General features: G+C 39.0%; 1 protein-coding gene across 2 annotated transcripts in view; it reads right to left on the reverse strand.

Moving 5' to 3' along the window:
* Positions 1-977: 977 nt before the first annotated feature.
* The window catches only part of LOC105025892 (inactive N-acetylated-alpha-linked acidic dipeptidase-like protein 2), a 311,906-nt gene continuing 295,016 nt past the window's right edge, over positions 978-17,867 (reverse strand). The window contains exons 12-14 of one of the 2 annotated variants that reach the window (XM_013134897.3): positions 14,313-14,406; positions 8,948-9,146; positions 978-3,734 (exon numbers count right to left, since the gene is read on the reverse strand). In XM_013134897.3, coding sequence (XP_012990351.2) covers positions 3,548-3,734; positions 8,948-9,146; positions 14,313-14,406 — 480 coding nt within the window. In that variant the 3' untranslated portion in view covers positions 978-3,547. The remainder of the gene's footprint in view (positions 3,735-8,947; positions 9,147-14,312; positions 14,407-17,867) is intronic. The other variant, XM_020048731.2, reaches the window with a different exon arrangement.

Consider the following 17,867-nt stretch of genomic DNA (forward strand, 5'->3'; position numbering starts at 1 on the left):
GTCAAACCCCTGACACGTAAGGCTATTTGTAGGGACATTATTCAGATAAGACTGACATCAATCCAAGGGCTTGGCTCACCTCCAAATCAACACCCTTAGTGTAAATACATGCAATATTCACTCAAAAGTAAATGCTATATATCATGCAACACATTCATCTAACTTTTTTTTGGAGAAGAAAAAACATCACATACATAACTGCAAAAATGTATTGGTAACGTTTTGGAAAGACAAGGAAATTGGAAAAGTCCAAAACGCAGTGGGTCTTCTGCAAACCCATGCCAACTCTGGCATACATGTGTGCTGGGGTCACCTGCTATAAAATTTGGTTTGCACAGACCACAGAACTCAATAGATTTCTCATACATTAATAGGTCCTACTATGGTCCTACTATGGTCCTACTAAACACGTACAAGAGAAAATCTACCAGACATTTCATACCACATTGAATTATACATATGATGGAGCTACTTGAAACTGTGCTACATCCATGCCAAAACATGCTTTTTATGTAACAAAATCTTTTAGCCTGTAATAACTGGGATTTTGTACACTTCTATCTAAGATGAATATCAGCTAGAGTATGTTCTTGTCCTTCAAAATCATTACTGGATCAATTTGAAGTACTGTAAAATAATTTTCATCCTACTGAAAATGTCGTACTGTCATCAAATTAATACTAAATGAACAGATTTGTATTTAGCACACACCTAATTTTTGGTATTGTATTGAAGCAGATTCCGAAATTCAGATTAAAAACAATCTTACATATAGTATCAATCCTCATGTTTTTAAAGTATTAATTACTTTAAAATAAAGGCACCTACCTAATTTGAAGATTAGCTATTGCAATCCCTGAATAATGTTCCTTAAACCTTTTTTAAAAAGCTGAATCAAGTACAATTGAACAAATTAATTTACAAAACTTAATCAATAGCTTCTCATTATGATTTCCCTTGTCCTTAAAATCACAAGTTTTGATTTTCATAAAAAATACAATCTGTAATGAGATATGATGAAAAACATGATAATGTTAAATTGGATTTGAGTCTTTTGGGGAATGTTTTACCTTCCGAATCCTCATTTATCTATAGAAATTACACAAAAATATCACATAACCCTGCAATTGAAATGATTCATGCTGAATGAGAATAAATCATATAAGCCCTCTAAAGCAAGCACAAAAATTAAGGGACCTTACAATATTAGACATGCAGAAGTCTAACATGAACAAAGCATAACAAATTAGTTAAGGCAACACATTTTATCATCAGTCCTTAGTACAGAATGTACAGACAGGAAACCTGGGGTATGTTGAATCATTTGAAAGCCTGTACTACTTTGTGTTAGCTGGTATTGACATTGCTTCTACCGTATGTCAAAGCATTGCAGAGAGTTGCCTGTTTTAATTAAACTGATCGATATAGGAGTTCAGTGAGTTGCTGGAAAAATACGGTTATCACATTTTACTTTGGGTATGCAACTTTATCAAAGAGGGGAGAGACATCTGAGTAGAAAAAAACTCTAATCAAAGCACAAATCTGGCAGAGAACTTTACTGTGCCAGTTATGGGCTTCAATCATCTAGTGCATGAGACTGACAAATATTAGGATACACATTTTTCTGGGTTTTCAGGGATAGGGAATGAAGATATATTTACAGTAAACTAGTATAAGAATGGTTAAGTATGTCAACTATCAAAACAGGCCATGCCACACCATTGACACAGCCTTATTTACCTCCTATCATGCCGCTGCACATTATGCTTCTATCCATTTACATTTTAGTCCTTGAGCAAGGCACTCTTATCAAAAGAGACCTACAGAAGTGAAAACATGCATTTTCATCACTTTTTATAATTAGCTCCTCAAATTAAAATAAAATCCACAACACTGACATGCACCATTCTTATACCAGGTGAGTTACCCAGGATATGCTTTACACTCTATCTCTGGAAAGAACTCTGTCCATACCTGGTATTAACCACTTCCAGGTCTTGGCCACATGCACATTGTGCTCATTTTTAGACCAGTGTAGACAATTCAAGATTTATTTTGATGTGATTGTATCTCTGGCCACCTCTGGCGATAAGGAAACATTGGCCTTAATTTTTGTAAAAGTATTTCCACCACGTTTCCCCTCTTCCGTCCTGTAAATGGTTAAGTGTTCAAGGAGATGTCATTTGTTAAAGAACTGAAGAGGTTCTTCTCCTTTTGCCTGATAACACACAAGTGGGGAAAGATAATCTCAAGTCAATTTTAACAAGTCAATTTCCATCCGTGGCGTTCCTTCTCCTCGATTACCTCTGATGTTTTTCAAAAGGAAACATTTTAGAAAATGGAGGCACAATCTGAAAGTGGACCAGATCGGGACATGTGACTACGGTAAAACCAGGGCTTAAGTTATATATCAGCCTTTCCAATAGAACGTCTGAAGGCACAGCCAGTGCAGAGCAGAGGGTTATTAGACTTACTATGAGCATTCAGTGGTCCCATTTGTTTCCGTTGAAGTGGTAGAGAAGAAACCGTTTACCTAATAGTGCATACTGGATATCAGTATGTCTAGTTTGCACAGCCTGTCTGGCTGAGTCTCTCCGCCTCCTCGGTTCTGCCTTCAAAGCTTGCACAGGGCTGTTCCACCCTTTAAGAACATTCAGTGTCAGACCCCAAACTCTTAGCAGACTCCCGTGTCCCACTGCTTCTTCATATTCTCCGTTAATGTCTGTCTGTCATTGTTCCCCCTGAGAATGAGAATTTAAGACGTCATGGAGTGCCCAGCACTTTGACAGGGAGCAAGAGATCGAGATGACACCGACAATGCTTGTTGATGAATGTTTCATAAACTCAAACAAAGCAGGTGCTCAGGGAGACTAGTGCAAGGTGTCCTGGTTTCCTCATATTGCTTTAGTTTGATCTTGCTGTAATTTCTGTAACTGTGCCACACTACATAAAGCAGAGTGAACTTGGTATCGGAGGCACATATCCAGCACAGTCACGTAGAGTCTACAGATGTAGGATCGTGTTTTGATCCAGTTTTCCACAGCAAATAATCCTGCAGTTGCAGGAACTGTGCACTGTTATGTGGACTATAATTGATGGACATTTTTTGGGAAAGGAACAATACAGTTTTATAGAAGGGAAATTACAAACTTTAAAAGCCATTTAACCTTGAGTCCTACCTTATTGCTGTGATGTGTTCAGACCTTAAACTGCTTTTCAATTCTGTGTATTTGAGCTACTGGTGTGCTGTGAAAAACTACTACTACTGCCTGTTACCCTTGTTGTATAATTAATTAATTAATCAATCAATCAATCATAACAATAATAAAACAAAAACAATGTGAGGCTAAATATCTGGCCAGAGCAGGCATATACAAAATTATTGAACCAAACTTTGACTTTTGCTGGGGTCCATGGGACTCAAATAAAAACAACTCAAATAAAATGGAATACATGTTTTACATGTCCCTGTGTTGGAGGAAAGGTCTCCTGCAACAGGGTGAATGAATTAAAGTCCTGTAACTGCAAACTTATTTGGTTCATTGGGTCAATTTGGGTCATCTGGACTGTTTTCAAAGAGTTCAAGGCCACTGCGAATGAGCTTCTCAGCCGAGTTGATGGCGGTTGTGATCATTGACAAAGACTCATTCACAGCGTTGAATCTGAGTGGATCCCGGGGGTACTTCAGCATGGAGAACTCTGGGACCTTCTCATTCAGGCTGTACAACAGGTTCCTGGGTTACAGGGAAACATCCAAATTACATTTACATACACAATTGTCCTGTTCAATCATTTAAACTCAGTTTCACACAGAGATAATCTATATTCTATATTTTCTGTCAAACACAAAACATTCCCATTCTAATCTTTTTTCGATCTTCAGACATGTCATTTGCGTAATACTGGAACACACATCCATTTAATCGAGACTCTAAAAACTAAACAACAGTCAGATACACTTTATACTACCAGCCACCGTGCAGTGACTGAGTGTATAGGTCACAAGGGAGTCACCTTTGGACCGTTCCTTTTCACGCGTCTGAATTTCACATTGATTTTTTTATATTTGGCGGGGGGCAGACCTGAAGCGGAAAAATTAAGGCAGTTTTTCATCTGCAAACAGGTTAGCCAGGGTAGAGAGTTTAGCCTGCCACCATGACCTTCAGGCTTCAGTTTATCCACTTAGCTGTGGTTGGGGAAAGCTTTTAAACTTTCAGGTCCTGTTTAAGCTGAATAAGGAATAATTAGATAACCATTTTCTGTTACCCTAAAAAGTAAGGTTGAGCTCCATTCATGTGAATAAATTGGACTTTTAGCCCCGGGAGGCCTTAAGAGTGAACTACTGCAGTAAGTCCCTTGCAGAACTTGATCCGGCTCTCAAGGAAACTCATGCTTCATTGCAGGACCAGTACATTCAGAGATGTCATTGCACCTCTAACCTCTGTTGGTAGAACTTTATATTAACTACTCAAATTACAGTAATTTCTTACAGTACATTGTTAGTACATTATTCATAACCTAGCCAGGTAAAAAGAAGAGAGACCAGATAACTTGCCATGACAGACTTAGGCAGTTTAGGAGAATTTACAGTACTCATTATATATTTTGATAGCAAGAATCATTAGATAAATCATTATTCTGGTTACTGAGAATACAATTACAACAAATTACTATGATAAAACATATTCCTTACAGCTAGCTTCCGCTATCTTTGTGGACAATTGCTTCAAGTGTTAGTTTATAGCATTTATTTGCATTAAAACATTATTTAAAAAATATATAGCTCACATCTAAATAATTTAATAGTTTTAGTCATAAGACAATGAGAAAAACTTAATCTACATCCTTAAAATTTAGATATGTCTAAATATTCATGCTAGCACATTGTGTACCTGCCATACCATATTTAGCATACAACTAATTTAAGACCTGCTTCATGACTTCAATATACTATATTAGCTTTCAAAGTTAGCCCTCTGGAATTTAAGGGGCAGTCTCGAATTGGTGCAAACAAGACATCATTGGTTGTAGTGGATGATTAATCATTGCAGCCACATTTGTCTATACATTTTAGATTTGTAACATTTCTCCAGCAACAGCCCATAGCTGTTGACCAGAAGTAGTATTGCATTGTTATTTAAAACACATATTCCTATTTTACACATTCTCAAATGCTTGAGTCATACATATTATTTCCAAACCCCAACAATGTAATTCTTCTAGGACAAAACAGATTTGAAAAGTTTGTGCTAAAAAAGACATTCCTACATAGACAGTTAGCTAATGAAACCTGATGTTTTGAAGTAATAACTCCTTTGCAACAATTCATTTACATTTCAGTATCAGACAAATAGTAATTCATCATGAGTAACCCATGTTAAACAGTGGCTATGGATTGATAGAATTCATTTATAAAGGTAACAACAATGCTTAATGAACCATTTACTAGCCCAAAATTAATAATTTGTGTGTGTAGCTGTTAACATGCTTTAGTGATACAAATATATGCATATCAGTTGACATTTACTGTTAGAAAGAAATGGGTATTGATATTCGTCAAATTGTACAAATTGTTCGATTTCTCTTTTTCTTTTGCATATTTCAACGTATTAATTTATAAGGACATTTTTGCCACGTAAACTTGCAGATATTGATTGCCGTGATTCACATTTTCTGTCAAGCCCCCTGGAATTTTGCAAGTGAGAAGACAATTCTGTCAGAACTGTCAGGTTTCTATGCAGTGCACACGCATATGGTTTGATTTTCCCACAACTGAGTGCCACAATCCTGCGTGGTATATCTCAAAAATGCCAGTGTAAATTCAAACGCTATGGAATTCTATCTAGTATTTTTGTTTCATAATGTAAACAAGCCTTTTGAGACCCCTCAAAAAGTTGGGTCACAGCCAGGGATCGGCCTTTATGGAGGGCGGACCTGGAACAGTCAGGGATAAGTGCCTTGTCCAAGGGCAGAGAGACATTTCAATTTGTTGGCTTAGAGATTTAAACTAGCAACCTTTCAGCTACTAGCCCTAACGCTCTAACTGCTAGGCCAAGGTGTCTGCAGACTTATTATTCTGTAGCAATTTAAAGACAGTCTTGTTGTGAGGATGGCTGCATGGAGAAATGCCTGGAAGTGTAAGGATATCTAATATTGATCTCAAGTCCCTTGTAACCCCACATACTTTTTTTTAATGGAGAAAGAATTCTTCTCCACAACAGAACAAATTGGGTTAACTTCACTAGTCTGATCCCCCGGTGTCAGTCACAGAACAACAATTCCTTGCTGACAGCGTAAAGACGTTTGTTTTAGCCACCATCTCAGGCCATACAGAGTGCTTTTTATTGCCATCCATCTTCACTGTCTGCGCCTAGTCAAATAATTCACAGCTGTCTCCACAGCCTCATGTTGCTTTGGGGTTTTCCTTAAAGGTACATGATTGACAGTCCATTATTGCATGTACACCTAACCAGTATCCTAGAAAGGACTTCATAATAAGTCTGTCTGAAATCTGATAAATGAGCATCCTTACACCACTACATACATATGTATTGATATGTTAATGTTTGGTTGCATTCTCTTTTCCTTATATCTTTATTTAATTTTACCTTTTTTTTACCAGCCAAGTCATTTAAGAACAACGTCTTATTTCCAGTAATGGCTGGAGGCAAAATGTCTTCTGGAGGGAATGGGTATGGATCTCCTGATAAACCATGGACCTATTGATAGAGAGTGGTAACATCCTCCTTCTCTACTATGCACACTACAACAGTGTGAACAGACTGTATTCCTGTGCATGTCAAACCCAGGCTGGTTTAGGGCTTGTTTACATTACTCTACATTTTCATACACACTGATATTTTTTTTGAGGACAAAGACACAAACTGGTATTTCATCTCATCCTGACTTTGTCAAACAATCAAATAGCACATATTTTTACTTTCTCCCTCAATTCCAAACAATCAATGTATTTCAATTTGTCGGAGTATGGTAGAAATGAATATGATGGGTATAAACATGCTTGGTACTGCCCCAACATCAGCATTTTGACCACTACTCTACTTCTGAGACACAAAGAACCATGTTCATTACCCCCCCCCCCCCCCCGCCAAAAAAAAGAGACAGATTTCGATTCTGGCACATACTCTATGTTTTTGAGAAAATATCCTTGCTTCGTTATTAGCGAGACAATTTAACTTTTGTTGAGGATGATTGAACCGTTTCTTTTATTATGCTGTGGTTCTAATGGCAGCTTAGTGCAATTAGATATGCATTCCAATTTAAACAATAAACCTTGCAATGCAATACTGTGTTTTTGCTGTCTCTCAGGAAGGCAGACCCATTCATGGAAAACTAGCTAGATAAAGTTAATTATAGAGAGATTCACACTGATGTGCAGTCAGTAATGCTTCTCATAGGGCTTTCATTATATTAGAAACAATAGAGCTCCCTCAAATATCTCAGCAGACAAGCTATGGATGGATTTAAACCATTTTAAAAGGTTAAAGCTCAAAAGGATGTAAAAATGTACGTATACAGGTGCTGGTCATAAAATTAGAATATCATCAAAAAGTTGATTTATTTCAGTAATTCCATTCAAAAAAGTGAAACTTGTATAATGTATACATTCATTCCACACAGACTGATATATTTCAAGTGTTTATTTCTTTTAATTTTGAGGATTATAACTGACAACTAATGAAAACCCTAAATTCTGTATTTCAGAAAATTAGAATATTATGAAAAGGTTCAATATTGAAGACACCTGGTGCCACACTCTAATCAGCTAATTAACCCAAAACATCTGCAAAGGCCTTTAAATGGTCTCTCAGTCTAGTTCTGTAGGCTACACAATCATGGGGAAGACTGCTGACTTGACAGCTGTCCAAAAGACGACCATTGACACCTTGCACAAGGAGGGCAAGACACAAAAGGTCATAGCTAAAGAGGCTGGCTGTTCACAGAGCTCTGTGTCCAAGCACATTAATAGAGAGGCGAAGAGAGGGAATAGATGTGGTAGAAAAAAGTGTATAAGCAATAGGGATAACCGCACCCTGGAGAGAATTGTGAAACAAACCCATTCAAAAATGTGGGGGAGATTCACAAAGAGTGGACTGCAGCTGGAGTCAGTGCTTCAAGAACTACCACACACAGACGTATGCAAGACATGGGTTTCAGCTGTCGCATTCCTTGTGTCAAGCCACTCTTGAACAAGACACAGCATCAGAAGCGCCTTGCCTGGGCTAAAGACAAAAAGGACTGGACTGCTGCTGAGTTATGTTCTCTGATGAAAGAACATTTTGCATTTCCTTTGGAAATCAAGGTCCCAGAATCTGGAGGAAGAGAGGAGAGGCACAGAATCCACATTGCTTGAAGTCCAGTGTAAAGTTTCCATGGTCAGTGATGGTTTGGAGTGCCATGTCATCTGCTGGTGTTGGTCCACTGTGTTTTCTGAGGTCCAAGGTCAACGCAGCCGTCTACCAAGAAGTTTTAGAGCACTTCATGCTTCCTGCTGCTGACCAGCTTTATGGAGATGCAGATTTCATTTTCCAACAGGACTTGGCACCTGCACACAGTGCCAAAGCTACCAGTACCTGGTTTAAGGACCATGGAATCCCTGTTCTTAACTGACCAGCAAACTCGCCTGACCTTAACCCTATAGAAAATCTATGGGGTATTGTGAAGAGGAAGATGCGATACGCCAGACCCAACAATGCAGAAGAGCTGAAGCAACCTGGGCTCTCTTAAAACCTGAGCAGTGCCAGTGCCATAATTTTCATGTTCATACCTTTCACTTGGCCAACATTTCTAAAAATATTTTTTTTGTATTGGTCTCAAGTAAAATTCAAATTTTCTGAGATACTGAATTTGGGATTTTCATTAATTGTCAGTTATAACCATCACAATTAAAAGAAAGCCCGGATCATACTCTGTCTGCTCCACTTACCTGTAAACTCCTGGAGGAGGCTGTGGGACTGTGAAGCTCTTCTCAAGGTCCCTGAGCACATCGTTCAACATACGTACATGGGAGGGGTCCCTCTCCTTGGGGTCGTTGGCCGGTCGCATTGTCTCCGATTGGAGGAATGCTGAGCTTTCTCTGAGGGAGGCGGCAGCTGCCAGCAGCCTCGGGTCACTCAGGGGTTCATCTATAATGCATCAATACAGAAGCAGGACCGGAATGAGCTGGTACACGTACAATGAGGTTTGGTCGGCTAAAATCGGAGAAATCTCTCCTATTCTCCCGCCACTACCTTTGATATCCTTATTCTTACTGCTCAATCTCACCACTCGAGCAACTTCAAAGTAAAACTAGTGCAGAACAATTATTTATTAATTTTGCTCTGTGCTTGCCACAACTTTGGAAAACAAAAAAGGCTTGTTATTCAGGATCTTACAACAGCAGGCACCCGTTGAACATTTAGGTAGTGTCACTGCTCAGAGTCGACATGTTATGTTTTTATTTAAAAGGATCCCATTAGCTGCTGTCTAGGCAGTAGCTACTCTTCCTGAGGTCCGAAATAGCAGTTGAACATTCTGTAATTATACATAGCAGCGGAACATTCAATTATTCAGTATTAATTAAAGCTTCATTAAAAAAAAAGCCTTCCGCTACACACCTTCAAAAACTTATCTGCCATGTACAAAGGGATACTCTAATTGGCAGTGTCACTACTGTAATTAAACAACTTATTCAGAGAATGATACGCTCATTAGAAAATAAAAACAAAGAGACATTTACATGTCATTACAAATCAATTACATTTCAGTTAATTATTTCATCTTTAAATTGTTAAATCATGATCTGAAGGTTAGATTGCAAGACACACCATTTACACATTCCTTGCACACATACTTTTATGAACAATGACAACTTGATTGTTTCTCAGGAATTGATTGATAAACTTCGTTCCGTTGTCACCTGTACAGAGACATATCCCTGGCTCTGCTTTCTGATTCATGTCAACAACATTCATGGACAGCTGAAAAATTAATGTGCCAAATAGAACATTCAGATTTAAAGTGGTTGGAGATTGCCCCTGTAGAACCATCCTAGACATAGAAAACGCTTGGCTTTAATATTCATGTAACAGCTAGGAAATGCTTATAGGTTGCCCCATGAAAGACTACGTTTTCCCTATCTTACTTCACTTTGTTGTTTGTTGGATGAGCGCACGGCCGGGGCATGGCACTGAATGAGGGAGAGTCACAGGAGAATATGTGCACTGTGCGAACTGCTCAGGGAACAGAGGAGAAAGGATAAAAATAGCCAAAGAAAGCGGTTCTCTTCTACACATTCAAATGCCTTTCTCTCTACTAAGGGAATAGGAGTTCTGAAATATGTGGGAGGGTGGGTGTAATCTATCACCCATTCTGACATGGAGGGATGTGAAGGGACGCTGATGTTGGCATAGACTCTGCTGAAATGTAGACCGAGCAAATGATGGATAGAACTTACAAGACCGACAGCCATCTTCAAAATGTTTCGGCAAGGTCTGTAGTTAAAGATGAGGAGACAGGAGGTTGAGGAAAATATGTAAAGTAAAATGTTTCGGCAAGGTCTGTAGTTAAAGATGAGGAGACAGGAGGTTGAGGAAAATATGTAAAGTAAAATGTTTCGGCAAGGTCTGTAGTTAAAGATGAGAAGACAGGAGGTTGAGGAAAATATGTAAAGTAAAATGTTTCGGCAAGGTCTGTAGTTAAAGATGAGAAGACAGGAGGTTGAGGAAAATATGCAAAGTAAAGCCACAATACTTTGCGTCTAATGTGAACTGTATAACAACCAATTAAACAAGCATAAAGAGGGGAAAGTGTGCATACACTCATACACCCACACACACATACCGTTTTCTCTTATTTCTCCAGAAAATATCCAAGAGCTGATAAGCTTCACAGTGCAGCTACTTCTCAAATAAAGCGAGCTACCAAAGGCATTTTTTTTTTTATAAAAAAGTGAACAAAAGATTTTGAAGGTTTCAATTAGCCATGCCTGTTTGATCTCAGAAAATCCATTACAGTCCTCATGAATAGTGCAATTTTATGTGGTGTCTGTGAAAATCCATTTACTATTCCAATCCCAAAACAGCATGGGGCAGCGCTAAAAACCAGGGATCAACCCAGACGCCTCAAATTATTTACCTCGCTACCTTCTCCCTTCTATATTTCTATCCACAAAGATAAAAGCATTCTATATTTCATTCAACCTGTTTGCGTTTGAGCTTCTGAAGACATTCATTCTCTCACCCTGAGATGGGAGAGACCCACGGCTAGGTAATCATTCCATCTCAATCACAGAGAGGCCTTGTTTGTGTACATTAGTCTTGGGTAAAGAAGCGGAACCGCAGTGCTTACCACAATGAGACATCATGGCCAAATTGAGTGAGTGATACACATCAGTGTTCCCCAATCTTAGCAGCTGTCTGTTTTGCTGAGTGAAATTTGAAATATAAATGCAACCTAATTTGTGGTTAAAATGCTTACTGGGCTTGATGAGAAGACACAGTATTAATAGTGTCATAATAATGGCTCTATGAATATACTGGACCTAAAGCACCACATAAAGACATTGTAATGATGACACTAAAATGGTACATTCAATCCAAGCCTGTTAGACAAAAAAAATAGAAATATTTAGTGTCATACATTTTGTGAAATTATTATTTACAGAAACTACTTACAAGCCACACCTCCAATGAATGTCTTTCAAAGCAGTTACCTCAGTTTCTTTATTCATGCAAAACCAAACCCAGTCATGGAGTCAAAACATGTGCGTCATGACAACAACACCAAACATTTGTGTATCCCTAGACAAACATAGCTAATCAACTCATTGAGGGCCATGATCACGGTTCCATTCACAGTTTAAGTAACTTAGCTTGTATCTACAGTAGAAGATCTATAGATCCACACTTTGGCCTCCCATGGGAATCAAACCCACAACCCTTTAATTTCAAGTAGCATGCTCATACCACGTGAGAACATGGTAAAATTATTGTGAAATCTTTGTGATGCTACCATTTGCTCCAAGTCTTGCTAAATGCTGAGGCTGGTCCCTTGTTGAATGAAAGAGTTAAGGAATCTTATGTCACACAATTGTTTAAAAAGTTGTATCTGGCTGGCTAATAATGCATTCTACAATGGGCATTAGAAACTGATATATGGTACAGTTGGCTATAGAACCACTGGGATAATTATATATGGGAAAACATACTCACATAAAGCACTGCACACATCCAGACCCTACTTGCTACAAACTAAAAAATTATCTAAACCCATAACCAAAAACACTCAATGGAATACTATATTTTATAGTAAGTCCAAAGAGGAAGAACTTAGCTAACTAAGTAGCATTGATTTGGTTATACAGAAACATATTTTGGGAGCATTTAATGACCTAAAGTGGTAAGTAATGAACATCATTGCATCTGGTCTATGTTGCAGTCATGACTCATTGGTGCTCCTAATCTGAGCACAGAGGCTGACTGTAGTTTCCTAGCTAACAAGCCAGGAATAAACAGAACATTAGAATGAACCACCATAAATCATCCATAGATTTAGAACACAACTCGAGTTATGTCCATAGATACAGAACAAATAGAGCCAACAACTGGATGGCATCCTTGCCATAGAACTAAAAACTAGATTTAGTGGAAAGTAAGAATTTACTATACAAATGAAAATAGAATTTTCATTATTTTATGTCTGAATTTTCATTATTATTGGCAACTGTGTTATAAGCAATATGAACGCCTTCTTTTAGTATAGTAGAGTTGAAAAATAAACTCTTCAAAGGGACTAGGATCCGACTAGGGTCTAGGCTACCTTAGAGTTCTGAAGAAGCCATTGAGATTTCCCCCTTTAGCCCCATTGTCTAATATCAGGTGGCACCATTACATCTCCATTAGCTTAAGAGATTCTTATCAGTCAGTAAACCTAAATGCTAAATGACAGTTTTATTCTGTACCTCCCAATAACGGGTCTCATTTAAAATAAATAAAACAGTACATTTTTGTATTGGAGATCCTTTGCTGTAGTGGATGTGGATGAATCAGTGAAACAGATAGGACTAGAATGTATGTGATAATTATCACCAAAAGCATTATTATTATGTGCTGAAATCTGAACTGTAATTTGAAAACACAATTGTACTTAAAACCCATAAAAAAGCTTAATTTGTAACATCGTGAAATGCCACAAATGGCAAGTTAAGCTTTAATCACTTTAAGATATATTAAACAATAAAATAAAATGCAATGTTTTACCTTTTTTTTTATTATTAAATCAATTATATTGCATTTCTAATTAGATGGGACACCACCCAAGTGTAATTCTGAAGACAGTGACTATGTGGAGAAATGGGCATATGGTTGAGTTGATATATGACTAGCACACAGTTTTATGGACGAAGAACGAGGAGAGGAAGGATTATGTGGTGATTATGCACGTCACCTGTCCTCTGCTCGCTCTGTCTGCATGAATATTTAACATTGAAAGCAAATTACACCTCTAATGCACATGGTGATGAGGGCTGGAAGTCCCACGTCTCAGATAACCCCAGGGGATTTCTTGAAAGGTGACAATAAAGCAAGTCAAGAGGTCTGCATGTCTGCATTATTATTCAATTAAAATGCTTGTAAAGCATCGCTACATTCATTTCTACCACACTTTGAAAATACATTGATTGTTGGAAAAGGAGGGAGAAAGTCCAAATCTGTACCATTTGATTGTTTGACAAAGTCAAGGTGAGATGAAATACCTGTTTGTGTCTTTGTCAATTTTTTTCGTTTCAGCATGTATGAGATAATGGAGGTCTAAGAGGAAAGAGAGGCTGTAGCGTCCAAGGCTGGCGAAAAGAAAGATGACCCGGCGCGGATTTGAATTTCACAAATGCAAAAATCAAGGTCACTTGGCTTTGGACTCATGAGGCGTGTTAGAAGCAATCGATACGTCCACCTAAACAGATGATCTGCCACTAAATCATTTTCGTGGGTGAGAGAAAAGAGAGAGAGGGACTGAGGGAGAAAAGCAGAGAGAAAGGGACCAGTTAGAACCTTGTGCTGGCTGGCTGACTGGCTAGGTGGACTCAAATGAGTTATGTCACTGCATAGACCAACACGGCTTAGCAAACACATCCAGAGTGCCAACAGATGCTTCATTCCCTTTGCTCTAAGCAATATATAATAATGACCTGGTCCATCTTTTTTTGGCATGTATGTTTGATTAATTGTAGTTAATAATAAAGTAATACAAACACATCAAAACATATTTCATTTATGCCATGTCATGAAACGCCAAAGGACAGGAATGTATCTCACCTTTGAGTTTATTCTGGATGTCCAGAGCAATGTCAAGGGGACAGAATGGAAGTACTGGATCATTGACGAGTCGAAGAATGGCCTCTGTTGTCATCTAAACAAACAAAAGGAACGCACAAATTAAAGCTTGATGTACGGGACTCAAACACAGTTAAACGTGCTACAAATGATAACGAGTGCCTCCCATGGTGAACCCTTCTCAACGGAACAGTGGCAGAAAAGTAGTTCAGTTTGGGCTGTGCGATCACCGATGCACTGAGCCGTAACTGAAAGGCATATTTGATCCTCTGACCGGCTTTAGGCTGGCATTGCCAATACTGACATTGATTGGCTTCCACATTCAGCTGGTAGCCTACTAAGCCCCTTGGCCAGCTGGGAAGACCATAATGAAAACAGCAGGATGTTAGATATTGTTCTTGGAGCCCTTGGTGTACCAAAACACATACAGTACACAGTATCATAATTCAATACTCAAGGAGTGACACGGCTGACCTTCACCCTACCTAATCAACCTTTAGCGAGTAACTCCAATTCCACCAAGTATTACACAGATTGATATCAGAGATGAACTCAGTGAGTCAGTCAGTGAGCCAGTGAGCCAGACAGTCGGCATATTGCCCAGGAGTCGGCCCAGTCCATGAGAATGAGGCGAATGCGAAAAGGTCACTTCCTTCCGCCTGACCTCCCCTGGCCTGAGTGGAGAAAAGCAATCGGCATGTCTCTTTGTGAGGAAGTCTCTTAGATGGCGAGCCCCGGTTAACATGCTCAGTGACATAAACCCCAGAAAGGAGGTGCCCCACCACCTACACGTATGGAGTGTCACCCAGACCCGGGACAGCCTGGCCAGTCCCCACTTCACTGTAGGCTTACACAGACCCCGACAGGATGCTGCTGTCAACCTACTTGGGATAACTAGAGGATCGTCACACTCCCAAACCTGGACTGGACCGTAAGAAGCACAATGTTATAACAATTGTTATAAAAGAGAAAAATCATAACTGGACATCGGTGACTATAGTAAAGAAAATGGCACTGACACATTCCTATTACACATTCCTATCCCATTTCAGCTATATTCTCACGTTTATTAAATCACCTACAGTGTAAGTTCTGTAGGAAATCAATCACGCAGGGAAAAGATTAGAGCATTGATTTCAGCGAAGTGAGTAATAATACTGCAGAAAGCATAGATCAAGCCTGTGTAATGTACCAGGACATAGACCGCTGATTTCTTATTTATGGCCTTATTTTTGGATCCCTGCTCTATGGATGGCAGAAGAAGAAGGAAAAAAATCATGCAACATAAAAGAATGGAAAAGTAAAAGGATGGAACAAAAAGAGAAGTGTCTTGAAGACAGCAGAGAAAGCCAGCTGGTTACATCTTCATTCATTCCTCACCCCCGAGTCCCATAAAAGGGAAGTGAAATACACTGGTGCCTGACTTCATTATTCTTCCACATTAAGCATCCTCTTGCTTGTCTGGATATTTTGGGGGGTACGTTACTGCTTAAAATGGAGAGGATGTGACACCCCCAATAATTGGAATGCTGACAAGAGTGACGCAAATATTATTATGCTAGCTTCCAATTATCCCATAGTGACTCTAAAATAATTCATACTATATTACTTTCATTAGAATGTCAATGACAGACCAGTTAAACGTTCCCATTTCCTTCCTAAAATGAAGATGTACTCTAGGTTCAAATCCCCATTAGATTCACCTCGTTTGACCCAACTTTATTCTTCAATTTGCACCAGGTTATCACTCTGTCCTGTCCTTTCCACTCTCCTGACTCACTCACAGTCTCCCCTCCAGCACTGAGGTAGATTGCTTACCTGGCCCGAGAAGCTGTCAGTTTGCCTGTACTGGGGTTTTTAAAATCCTGCATGCTTTCCTCTCTGGGACGTGGCCAGGCACTGCAGGGCTTTTGTGGGGGAATATATTTGTGTACATTAGAGAGTGGGAGCAGTAGGAGGAGGAGAAGAAAGATGTGGAGTGGGCCTGGTAGAGGGAGGCAGCATTCAGCTAGTTATTGACAGCAGAGGGCTCCCTAGGAGAAGCTTAGTCCGGCTGACTGACTAGAGGACAATTCTAATGCTCAGCAGAGCAGACAGCACCAATAAAGCTCACAGCTAAGCTACGTGCTGTTGAGGACATTTTGTCTCGTGTTGTGTTAACCCATTTCAGGGGTCAACCCACACGTCGTGGCCAGAGAGACGAGTAGCTACAATGTGTGTCGTTCTATTCAAAGTCAGTCACTACAGACAGAGAACAATGTTTGTAATGATCAGTGTCAGTTTGGAGAGCAGGTCGTAATTCCTATCTCATTGGCCCAGTTACCAAAAGGGCTTGTTGGAGCTTACATGGTACTGACATTCAGGGCATTCTATGAATGAAACATTTAAACCATCACGATTATTACACTGCACACTGACACGATCGCATGTGTTGTAAAGCATGCAACATGGCAAAATACTAGTTTCCGTGGCTCACCAGCATACACAAAGACAGAATTGCCGTGTTCATCAGCCCCGGCAACTTCCTCCTCACTGGAGAGACATTCCTAAACACACTCAGAGAGACAGAACTCATTTTCTATTCAGGTGGTGAATGCTTATTTTATTTTTCACCATTTATCTCATGGTGTTGAGCAGTTTTACAAGAGACATAGACCCTTGAAAATACCGCAGAGTAGCATCAAGTGTATTTTCAGTTCATTGCTTATTTGTTCGCGCAGGTTTTTTAATTACGTTGTTTTAATCGAGATGCAGGAATAATAGTGTTTATTGTGTTTATGAGGAATGCACACTACTGATGGGAACCATGAATGCTCAGTGTAAGAGAAAAATCTATTACATCATATAATTGAATTTGAGCGCAACAACATTGTCATACATACTAAACAGGTTCCTATCCAACCACTTGGTCTAGATGAATGACTGTACTGATGGAAACTGGATTTGTTGGAACAGTTACATGAACATCCACAGACTTTTTTTTTTGCATGGTGGGATCTTTTTGTTTAAGAAAAATATTAAACTTAACTGTCATTGAACAGTACATATACAGTACAATGCAATGCAGTGAGAAATGCAGTGAGTGTCTGTGAGATAAATCTTGAAAGAATAACAATCATATCGTAGTAAATGTGATGTGATGCGATATGTTCTATGGTCCTCCCACTACAATTCGCAAAAGTATGCAATTCATTACGTTGCAGTTGAAAGTTATTGAAGAACTTCACAGGTGAAAGGCAATAAGCTTGATGGTTTTTTCTATTAATATTGTGGGACATATTTTTACAGCATGATGATGGACTGCTCTTTGACACGTACAAATGATCTTGCGCTAATCCATAATAATGTCAATATGTAAGTTAGCCTACTCACAGTCCATGCTAGGATATGTAAATGTATATACATATATACACTGATGAGCCAAAACATTATGACCACTCACAGGTGAAGCGAATAACGTTGATCATCTCACAACAAGGGCTCATGTCAAGGTCTGGAAAGATTAGATGGTAAGCGACCAATCAGTTCTCGAGGTCA

This window comes from Esox lucius, chromosome 8 (assembly GCF_011004845.1).
Source record: "Esox lucius isolate fEsoLuc1 chromosome 8, fEsoLuc1.pri, whole genome shotgun sequence".
In the NCBI taxonomy this organism is placed as follows: Eukaryota; Metazoa; Chordata; class Actinopteri; order Esociformes; family Esocidae; genus Esox; species Esox lucius.